The 10,457-nt window shown below is 53.2% G+C and overlaps 5 protein-coding genes across 5 annotated transcripts; 3 read left to right on the top strand and 2 right to left on the bottom strand.

The window, feature by feature from the left end:
- Window positions 1–673: 673 nt before the first annotated feature.
- On the top strand, window positions 674–1,493 carry BDQ94DRAFT_173796 (uncharacterized protein; the record flags this gene model as incomplete). The annotated part of the gene is made up of 3 exons (XM_026772223.1): window positions 674–698; window positions 888–1,071; window positions 1,118–1,493. 3 exons carry the CDS (start codon window positions 674–676, stop codon window positions 1,491–1,493), a joined length of 585 nt encoding a protein of 194 aa, XP_026622546.1.
- Window positions 1,494–2,464: 971 nt separating this feature from the next.
- Window positions 2,465–2,805, top strand: BDQ94DRAFT_173795 (uncharacterized protein; the record flags this gene model as incomplete). The annotated part of the gene is made up of 2 exons (XM_026772222.1): window positions 2,465–2,588; window positions 2,657–2,805. The coding sequence occupies 2 exons, from the start codon at window positions 2,465–2,467 to the stop codon at window positions 2,803–2,805; spliced, it is 273 nt and encodes a 90-aa protein (XP_026622545.1).
- A 2,009-nt stretch (window positions 2,806–4,814) lies between these two features.
- BDQ94DRAFT_150443 (NAD(P)/FAD-dependent oxidoreductase) lies at window positions 4,815–6,416 on the top strand. The gene has a single exon (XM_026767582.1). The coding sequence runs from the start codon at window positions 4,991–4,993 to the stop codon at window positions 6,335–6,337; it is 1,347 nt and encodes a 448-aa protein (XP_026622544.1). The 5' UTR covers window positions 4,815–4,990; the 3' UTR covers window positions 6,338–6,416.
- Window positions 6,417–6,980: 564 nt separating this feature from the next.
- BDQ94DRAFT_173793 (uncharacterized protein) lies at window positions 6,981–7,896 on the bottom strand (the record flags this gene model as incomplete). Its single annotated transcript, XM_026772221.1, has 2 exons — window positions 6,981–7,670; window positions 7,738–7,896. 2 exons carry the CDS (start codon window positions 7,894–7,896, stop codon window positions 6,981–6,983), a joined length of 849 nt encoding a protein of 282 aa, XP_026622543.1.
- Window positions 7,897–8,342: 446 nt separating this feature from the next.
- On the bottom strand, window positions 8,343–10,355 carry glr1 (glutathione-disulfide reductase GLR1). Its single transcript, XM_026767581.1, has 3 exons — window positions 9,851–10,355; window positions 8,940–9,772; window positions 8,343–8,867 (listed from the first exon to the last, which is right to left on the bottom strand). The coding sequence occupies exons 1-3, from the start codon at window positions 10,276–10,278 to the stop codon at window positions 8,434–8,436; spliced, it is 1,695 nt and encodes a 564-aa protein (XP_026622542.1). The 5' UTR covers window positions 10,279–10,355; the 3' UTR covers window positions 8,343–8,433.
- Window positions 10,356–10,457: the final 102 nt, after the last annotated feature.

Raw genomic sequence — 10,457 nt, 5'->3', positions numbered from 1 at the left:
CAGGAAGCAGTAGACATATACAGCCACTTTCCTGAGTAGTGCGGTTGTCCCGCGATCAGATAAGAAGCCTATTGATTAGTTATCACTAAGTACCGCCCGTAGGGATGCCCACATAAGTGCAACCCTATTGATTTGGCTACTCGTCGGGCCATCCAGAAGGTCTGGGAGCTGTTCAATCCTGCTAAAGCGACCCACATAGTCGGACATACGCCATTCCGGTGAATTGTATACTGTTGGCAGAATCTGGTCGAGGATTTTAGATAGGATCTGTGAATTTCCCGTCACTTGTAGTTAGCTTTGCCAGATTGGGCATAGTCGGCCGTTATGCCGCCCTGTCCTTAGTTATACTACCTAAATATTGCAACGTTGACTTCGATCGCCTCATGATATACTGCAAACAATCGAGCTTTTCGACACTTATCCTGCTTTCCAAAATGACCTAGCAGCTCAGTACCGCACAAACGAGGGATCTCACCCCACCCCCTCCCCCGAGCAACGATCTATGATAACTCGCTAGACAAAGAAGATGCAGCAAGAGCTGATAGTGTACGCATGGTTCGTGCAGGATACCAGGTCCCAATCGCTGAAACAAGTTATCCCACTACACCTTCATCAAGGGATTCCACCCGTCCTTTGCACCCGAACTAAACTGAAACAGAGAGCTTCCAATGCCATGATAGATCCGACAACCGCAACCAGTAAGGCCCAGTTGTCCGAATCATTAGCCAAAGTACCGGTGGCCCGAATGCCGACCAAAGCTCTGTAGTTTCATCTTATCAGCGGACAGAAAAGCGGAGAGAAGGGAGGGAGACAAAGGAACTTGTTCACGTGCCGCGTCAGATATCTGCTTCATGCGAGAGAGGCCGGTGCATGCTAATCTCCCACAGGTGTGGGGTCTTCACCCTCTACCATTGCGAAAGTGATGCTGCCTGATTATTTGTCCTCCCAGCTGGGCTGGATCACCACCACTGCTTCCTTCCTCATTTTCGGTGTCGGTATCTCCATCGGCGGGCTTGTTGACTGGTACGGTATCCGTCCCGTTATTGCTCCCTTTGCTGTCCTCGGCGCTGTGTCCCTAGTTTTTGCCAGGGCAATGCCTATGGTTTAGCATGCTCAGGTACAACGCTGCCGGCCGTTATCTGCGCCACGCAGTTGTGGCTTTCGACGAAGCGCGGTCTGGCTGCTGGTCTCGCAAGCGCTGGCAGCAGCTGTGGAGACTTGATCTTTCCGATCATGATGTCTCACTTCATCAACAATCACGGCTTTTCCTGGTCGTCGGTGTCTGCATGGCTACCGGAGTGAATCGCTGTGAGGGACCTTTTTATCCCAAGTGTGTTGCGGCAATGCGCGAGAAGGAAACTAGCCGAGGTTCATCTTCAGGTGTCCCTAGAGCAGACATCACCAATGAGCCGGACCCCACTGAGGTAGCTCAGAAACCTAATAACGAATGGGCGGGACTGCAGCACAACGCGGTGGCCTGGCTGGCCTTCTGAATTGGTGTATTCTGCTGCAACTTCTCCCCTCTGGTTCCCTTTGAATACCTGCCATTAAAGGCAAATGAGGCTGGCATGGATCTCTGCCTCTCGCAATACACGCTGTATATATTCAATGCGGGATCCATGGTCTGCCCCATTGCGCCGGGCTTTTCTGTCTGACCATCTAGGCCAATCCAATACCATGGCACTCATCGGCGTTGTCTCCGCCATTTCGCAACTGGCTATCTGGTTGCCTGATTATTACTATCCCACTAACGGCGGTAATCATATTCTCCGCGGCCTCTCTGGTTTGTTTCTCCGGTGGCTACACCAGTATGCTGTATCTGTGTGTTGTATCCTTGGTTGATGGTCAGGTTGGTGACATGAGCTTGAACTTTTGGTGCTGCTTGTCTCTGCTTTGGCTCCGGGTGCGTCCGCCAGGTTCTGGCTCGGAGTGGTCCGAGACCCCCCCTCAGCCCTAGATTTCGAGCTGGGGAGTGATTGAATACAAGGCAATTTATTATTGATATGTTATGCTGCCTGAGCACTCTCAAACTAATTCGAAATGACTAGTTAGTCCGTGGAGACACCCCATCTTTCCCCAAAGCTCTGGGTCGTCCAGGCCACAACTCTTGTCCATCTATCTCCTTACTGGATACTAAGCATGGCCCACGTTGTCTAATTAGACAACTCCTCTCTCCCTTATCTGAGACATTGGCATTGGTATTGATCACAGTCTACGGTCGATGTTTCCTTGTACCATGAGTCAAAAGCGCGGACCGTCATCATGCACCAATGGGCGCGAGGTCACATCTTGTTAAGCTTGTGCCAGACCATGGATTTGCACCTCAATGTGATTGAAGTTTCAATTCCTATACCTAATTAAGCCCGCGAAGTAGGACAAGAAACTGTGCTGCGACTGCAGTTAACCGGGTTTCGACTGTAGCCTGCGCAAACGACCGGGTTTCTATGTCGCAAGCTCGCGCACCATGTCCATCTTCTCCCTCTGCATCGCATTACCAGAGTTCAAGGGAGCGACATGGCCGACTCCTCCCCTGGCGATGTCGCTCACTACTGCTTTTGCTGGGACCCTGGAGCTTTACTGCAGCACTTGTGAGCCATCCCTGCCCACGCCAAAGGCACCTATGCAGCATACACTAAACTAGCACTCGAACTATTAGATCACATTGCTTCCCCTTCGACCACGGCCCTTGCGGCGTTTAGCCTGCTCATGTACCTCCACACCAATGCCGACGGCCTTCAAGACCCAGTGCATTTGCTACGTGCCCGCGGACTACTGATGGCACAGGCGATGCGCATTCACGCTTAGATTGCCCGCTGGAACATGAGCAGCAGCGATTTAACTGGTGTAATGGAGTTGATGTTGAAGTACAACGGCGCATCTGCTGGCACATGGTCTCATCGGACTAGTAATCCGGCCATCATCCTCCACTGTCCCTAAAACGCCAACGATAATTTCTGCAGTTTGCTTGCCTTCTCCAGTGGCCTGCAAGAAGGTACTTATATCTTCCAGCGTCGACATATGAGAGTCTCATGTCTAATTCATACGAATGATCACATCATTACCGACGCCGGTGTGAGCCGTCAGTTCCCCCGAGCCGTGGCAACGGCCATCTCAGCCTCAATCGGGCGAATATCGAACTTGCGTCGTTGTGTAATGTGACCGTAGGCCGACTGTCAGTCAGTTGGTTGAACCAAGCGAGTGTTACTACGGTGCTGTTCTGGAGCTTGATGCCCAGTTGGCTATTTGAGGAACCTGCCAGTATTCTATAAATTTGAACCGACTAGTATCCGACAGAGTCAGGCGGTCTGTGAAGAGTGACCCTACATCGCCAGGCAGCGGCTAGTTCTGCACTTCAGCGCGCATACTTGGCTGTGCTGGCTGCGCCACCGGTTCCATTAGGAAAGCACGGTTCAGAGTCAATGTGCCTGTTCCGAGAGTCGGGCTTACGGTCGGGACGGATAGTGCTAGATCTCCGGCGATTGAGGGATGATACTGTCCCGCTGGTGAGCGTGAATCCATGCCGACTGTGGTCAGTCATGGAACATGCTTTCATGCCGCAGTGCTGTTAGCCAGTGATGTGTCTGTGTATCCGACGGCGGTGGATGCCGCAATGCGTCAGGAAGAGGTGTGGGCAGCTTATCGGCTACTGAATGAGTCAATATCTCATGTCAAGGGCATCCCTCTGGTGTTACAGACTTTACGGGTGACGCTGCAGGGACGGCGCTCGCGGCCAGCAATGCCACTTGCTAGGGATGTATCATCGAGACCAGAAGCCAGGGAAACTGGCCTATCACCTGCAGGGGGAGGGGGAGGGCGAAACGAACTGAAATCAGCTGTGGGCTGAGTTTATCGAGGCAGTGCCGCAGTTCGAGCACATGAGCAGTCCGTAGAACGCTGGAAAGGAGAGCAAGGCTGTGGTTTCAAATACGTGGACTCTGCTTGCTTGTATCTATCACACGACTCATAGAATATATTGGGCATCAGGATCCAGAGGCTTGCCTAGACTGTCAAAATGGCCTCTTAGAAGAGCAGCCAATAGGTCGGCCCGATGGATCGGCGAATATGCAAAGCGTTTAGGAGCCGACGAACGCCGATGAACCCGGGCAATCTCGCCCCTAGGGCGAATTAGCATGATCAGATATAGACTCCTTCTGTTCCTCTTTCTGTTTCCTTGGTTTGTTCCAGAACCCCACAGTCCAGTGGTAACAGGAACGAACAATACTGGGTCGGGATACGGTTCTGTAAGTGAATGGCGACCGTCGCCCAGCCGGCACAGTGTGGGCTGATTGATGGCTTCAGGTATCTGCCCACCTCGGAGAAGACGCGGGGATCTAATAGGAATGGTCTATCGTTTGCATCAGACTGCACCCTTCAAGAAGATCACCCGTTGAATGCCGCTCTTTCTTGAACAACTTTACAGATGATTTTATGACAGAGCTCATCAAGCATACTCAACTGTCGATGATGTTCATCGATATTTCACGCCGCTACCTGCATGGAGACTTGTGAGGAAGGCCAGCGACGACTGCGACTTAGCGAATGAGTTCTTCCACTGCATCACAGGTCGAACCATCGTTCTTGATTTGCTCCACCCACAGCTCGTATTCACATCACGAGTAAGTAGTAGGATGAGGTGAATCAAATCGAAGGATTCCTATACTATCGAGAGTAGTTATCGGGGAGCCGGTCGGCGACCAGGGCAGTCGGCGACCGAGACGGCCCGATGGTGATGACTAAGTCGCCGAGAGGTGATCACGCCATCGTACTTAAACGGTGGGGCCCCGAAAACTTTGGGGAATTAAAGACTACTTTGTACTAGTGGTGTGTGGCTCACTGGCTATAGACTTTAGGAACGCGGGTCTCGTCCAGCTCGTGGCTCTTTCCCCAATTCTTTGCGAAGCTTCAATTTCTTTCTCTCCAAAACTACTTGTGTATACTGTGTATATTGCATCCATTCATTGTATCAATCACGCTAAAATACCCCCAAAAAATGTTCTGCCGCAACGCCACGTCGGCAGCATCTACGGCTGGCCGTTCAATCGCCGCAGCACAGCGGAGTTTCGCAACGGCCGCCCCCGTGAGCCCTGTGGCACGCAGTCATAAGGTCGTCGTCGTCGGCGGTGGCACGGCCGGCCTGGCTATCAGCCATCAATTGCTTCGCTCCGGCAAATTCGCCCAAGATGACATTGCCGTCGTCGATCCTTCCATGTGGCATCACTACCAACCCGGCTGGACCCTGGTCGGTGGTGGTGTCAAGACCAAGGAGGATCTGCGCCGCCCAATGCACGACTTGATTGACCCCAAGTTCAAGTTCTACAACGAGAGCGTGGGCACCTTCCTGCCGGAGAACAACTCCATCACCCTGGGCAATGGTGACAAGGTCAACTACGAACACCTGGTGGTTGTCCCCGGTATCAGCATCAACTATGGCAGCGTCAAGGGTCTGCCTGAGGCACTCGCCAACCCGGATTCTCTGGTCTCCTCTATCTACGGGTATGACACCTGCGACAAGGTCTTCTCCACCGTGGAAAAGCTGCAGAAGGGCAACGCCATCTTCACCCAACCCGCGGGAGTCATCAAGTGTGCCGGCGCCCCCCAGAAGATCCTGTGGATGGCCCTGGACTACTGGAAGCGGGCTGGTCTGTACAACCCCAGCAACCCCGCCAGCTCGCCCATCAACATCAGCTTTGCCACCGGTATGCCCTCCATGTTCGCCGTCGCCAAGTACGGCGCTGCCCTCGAGGCTATGCGCAAGGAGAGGGGCGTTGAAGGTTTGTTTCAGCACGACCTGGTCGCCGTCGACGGCAACAAAGCCACTTTTGCCCGCCCCGATGGCCAGGAGCAGGTGACGAGACAGTTCGATCTTCTGCACGTCGTGCCTAAGATGGGTCCCCACGCGTTTGTCAAGGACAGCGCTCTGGCCAACGAGGCCGGCTATGTCGATGTTGACGCCGGCACTACCCGCCACACCAAGTACGCCAACGTCTGGTCCGCTGGTGATGCGTCCAGCCTGCCCACCTCCAAGACGGCGGCCGCCATCACATCCGAGGCCCCCGTTCTCGTGCACAACTTGCTGCGCTCCATGGAGGGCAAGGCTACTGATGCGGTTTATGATGGTTACGCCTCTTGCCCCCTGGTTACGGAGTACGGCAAGGTCCTGCTTGCAGAGTTCAAGTATGGTGGTGAGCCCAAGGAGACCTTCGGCAACTGGTTCGGTATTGACCAGGCTGTTCCTCGTCGCTCTTTTTACCATCTGAAGAAGCATTTCTTCCCCTGGGTGTACTACCAGTCCTTGGTCAAGGGCACTTGGGCGGGGCCTAAGGGGTGGACGAACTAGGGTAGAAGTCGGATGTTAGATATGACCGTGTACAATATTAGTTAGCGTTATCATCAAATATTAGCGATGTGAAATTGTCAAACAACACTTTTTATAGCGTAGAGGTACTTCTGGGTTCACAAGTAAGTAGTTGGCCCAGCCGGGCGAGCAGCAGCCTTTAAAGACAGAGCCAATGTTGTATCAAGTTTTTTTCTCTGAATATCAATATATGGCTCTCCAAGATTCCTGCGAGAAGCTAGGTATTTCCTACACAGTAGAGGCTACGGGGTCGGAGGTCATCCACTTTCTCCACTTCGCTTCATAGTTAGTATAGAGCAGCTGCATGAGTATCTTCTTGCCCTTATTGAGTTTCTGTATCGAAGGCTTATCGGTACCCATTCGTAAACTGAATAAGAGTATTGCCATATCTGATGGCTGCCTCCCGGGCGTTACTGTGGGACTGATTTTCCATCTTTGCATCCAAGGCATTGTGACTTTGGTAGTTGCAATGAACGGGTTGGGCATTGAGGATGACTCATCTGAGTAACAAGGAGGCATACAAGGAAAACAGTCACCTATATTATGCAATAGGTATGGATATATCATATAGCTGTGCTTGCCAGATGGCTTCTATTATACATGAGTATCGGGCCATAGTATATATCTATATCTTGGCTGATCTTGCAGGTGTAAAGTTCGAGCCCGTCCCTCCACTGATTGTCTCGACAATATCGTCAACACTCTGTATAATCCAAGTATTACCCTCCTCACTGGCCAGCCACTTGGCACCCTCTTCTGCTTCCATATCAGCCACCCACGTTCCATCTTCAACCGCCTTCCGCAGACCAAACACATGTGACGTCACCTGCGGGCCAACGCCCGTCTGAGCACGAAGACATGCGATAGCAACAATCGAAGTTGCTAACCTGCCCACATTCGCACCGGTAGTCCGCTTAGGGTCGGACAGAAGCGCCCCATAGTTAGCGTTCAAAATATGGACCGGCAGGTCGGGGTGTGAATCCGCCAGCTTGTTGTAGAGTTTCTTCTCGAAGGGTCGGTAGATTGAGTCCCAGAGATTCTGACCTCGGGCGCAGATTTCTTGGATATTCTCTGGAGTAGGTGTTCGGGTGGGGGTTTGTGAGAGTTGCGAACTGATTGATTCGGGGAGACTGGCTTTGAAGGCATTGAGGCAGTTGATGGTCCGTGGGATTCCGTTGAAGCTAATGCACTTGAGGCCTACTTCGCGCATGAATTCCGCTGTCGCTAGGCTCTCCTTGGCGGATTGGGAGGTGCTGGCTAGTTGGTAGAGTTCTGTCAGGGATTCAGGGGAGTTCATCGTCATGGTGGTGGCTGTCTACTGGGGCAGAGGACACATTAGCTGCTCGTGCTGCTGCGAGTTAAGGAATGGAACGACAACTGACCGATAGAGCTAGCCATGATGATCGGGATAGGTTCTGGGACTGCGCGCCTTGTTGGATCTTCCTGTATATAGATTGGATATTCGGCGGCGCGGGGACAGTGTTGGGGCGTGCTGCCGGGGCATTGATCAGCGCCTTGAGTTGATGGGATAGTTTGGACATTCTCTTTCTTTTGCGACTGCCACCTTGAACTCTCATCGAGGTTGGGGAGACGAAAACGAGGAGGTTCAGGCGGGACGGAGGTCTACGCAGGCCGATGTGCGCTTCCCATGTCTTATCTACTGCCTCGGCATCCAGAACTGGCCCCGAGCACTGCCGACAAGCCCCGCCCGGAACTCTGATTGGCCAGCACGTGGTAACGCTGTCGGAGCGGGTCAATGCCTCTTCCGGGGAGCTCGCTAGGCTTTAAAAGAGATCTATAGTAGCCACGCCAGTTGGTACTAATATTACTATGCAGACACATTATTGAGAATCATGGAGAGTAAGTATCAAGAGGATGGTCAGACAGTAGTAGCAAGGTAGCGATAGTAGTACGCTTATGTATCACGAAATCAATCACGATTCGGACTAAGTATTACTGATGTCTTCAGAATAATGCAACACAACATTCTAGTCTCATCGTAGCTGTATATACTCTATACATTTGAACAACATACTAACATATAAATAATAGTAATCTAGTGTACACCCCCATCTAGTCTAACGCAATGTAACCAATTCTTCAGCACTAGTAGGATGAATAGCCACGCAGCTGTCAAAGTCCTTCTTCGTAGCGCCCATCTTCACAGCGACGCCGAAACCCTGGAGCATCTCTCCCACTCCCAGACCCAGGATGTGCAAGCCAACAACCTTCTCCTCTGGTCCGGCGCAGATCAGCTTGAATTCGGTCGGGTTCTTCTTCTTCTCCTCGGCTGGCATCACGTCGTAGTACATGGCTGTGAACCGGGTGTGGTAGATCTTGATCTGGTCATCGCCGTAGCGCTCACGGGCTTCGGGCTCGGTGAGACCCACGGTGCCAACTTCGGGGTGGGAGAAGACCACCGTGGGGATATTCTCGTAGGAAAGCTTGGAGTCGCGAACTTCGTCAGGACCAAAGAGACGGTTGCCGAGTTGGCGACCGGCGGCAATAGCGACTGGTTTGGTATTAGTTGGGGCACGAGACGATGAGGGACGGAAGGGGACAGCATGGAGGGGGAAAAACATACCAGGAGTCAACTCGGCGTGACCAGTCACATCACCCAGAGCATAGACACCGTTGACACTGGTGTTCTGATATTCATCGACTTCGATATGGCCGGACTTGTTCAGCTTAACGCCGGGGACATCGAGGTTCAGGTCCTCAACCTCGGGCAAGCGACCCACGGCCCAGAGGAGCTCGTTGACCTCCATTTCCGACCCGTCGTTCGAGATAAGCTTGAGCAGCTTGTCCTTGCCCTTACCATCACGGATGAGCTGCACCTCCTTGAGACCAGGGTGCTGCTTGTGGATGTGGATGCCAGAGGCCTCGTACCGCTCAGTCATGGTCTTCTGAATCATGGGGTCGAACTTGCGCAGGAAAGTCTCGCCACGGATGAACATGTGCGTCTCGCATCCAACGGCGCCCATCACACCGGCCAACTCCACTGCAATGTATCCCGCACCGACAACGGCAATCTTGGGCGGCAATTCCTCGATCTCGAAGAAGCCATCGCTGGTGATACCGTGCTCGGCGCCCTTGACGTCCGGGATGCTGGGCCGTCCACCCACCGCAATCAGGATGTGAGGGGCCGTGTACCGTGCTTTGGAGCCATCCTCGAGAGTCACCTCGATGGTCTTGGGCTCGACGAAACCGGCGCGGCCGTGGACAAGATCAATGCCCTCGCGACCCCAGTTGCGTTCGTAGATTCCATTCAACCGCTTGATGGTGGAGTCGCGGATTTCCTTGAAGTGGCGGTAGTTCTTGTCGACGTTCTCGGAGACGTCGTAGCCGTAGTGCTTGGCGACGTGGAGAGTCTCGTTGATGGAGGCGAAGTTCCAGGTCATCTTCTTGGGGACACAGCTGCAGGGATAATACTGCGTTAACAACCAGGTTCTCTCACATAGTAGCGTGGAAAGGGAGGAAGAAGGAGCATCTTACCCGACATTGACACAGGTACCTCCGGAGCGACCACTTTCTACAATCAATGTCTTCGCGCCATACCAGCCGGCGGCTCTGCGTCCGCTACCACTACCACCGCTACCACCACCAATGACGATATAGTCATACTGCTTGACCTCAGTGGGAGCCATGTTGTTTGCGTCAGCAGCCGAGGAGGAGGAGGATGAGAAATGTCTAGTCAGAGTAGAGAGTCGGGATGCGACCGGAGACGAGGAGTGGAGAGCCAGAGTGCTGCGTCGGGGAATAACGGTCGAAGGGGCGGCTGTAGCAATGCCTTTACCCTGGAGCAAAGGTGTCGCGACGATGGGAGAGGAGCGGGCGAGGATGCTAGTAGTTGGGGAGAGAAGGAGCCGGTTCTTAAGTAGAGCCTGGGCGGGACGAGGACGGAGAGAGGGGCAGGAGAGCATGGAGTGCTGATGTGAGGGAGAACAACAGCCACTGACAGGCAAGAGAACTTTAAGGTCGGAGGGCGGGCGGAGGGGCTCTCAGAGGGGGGAAAAAAAGCTGAGGGAGAGAAAGAGAGGGATTGATTAGCTGGTCGGGGAATGGCGTCAATGACGGAAGCGCGCCATTAGTCAGTCACTTT

The sequence above is a fragment of the Aspergillus welwitschiae genome (genome assembly GCF_003344945.1).
Source record: "Aspergillus welwitschiae strain CBS 139.54b unplaced genomic scaffold BDQ94scaffold_36, whole genome shotgun sequence".
NCBI lineage: Eukaryota > Fungi > Ascomycota > Eurotiomycetes > Eurotiales > Aspergillaceae > Aspergillus > Aspergillus welwitschiae.
The sequence above is the reverse complement of the archived record's forward strand: the minus strand, read 5'-3'. Positions and strand labels throughout refer to the sequence as shown.

Bases quoted from the DNA above. Each gene is read 5' to 3' on its own strand.
- BDQ94DRAFT_150443 (XM_026767582.1), top strand. From the start codon at position 4,991: ATGTTCTGCCGCAACGCCACGTCGGCAGCATCTACGGCTGGCCGTTCA.
- glr1 (XM_026767581.1), bottom strand. From the start codon at position 10,278: ATGCTCTCCTGCCCCTCTCTCCGTCCTCGTCCCGCCCAGGCTCTACTT. The intron at 9,773-9,850 runs GTAAGATGCTCC...TTATCCCTGCAG, and splicing joins GGTACCTGTGTCAATGTCGG to CTGTGTCCCCAAGAAGATGA. The intron at 8,868-8,939 runs GTATGTTTTTCC...ATACCAAACCAG, and splicing joins TCACGCCGAGTTGACTCCTG to TCGCTATTGCCGCCGGTCGC.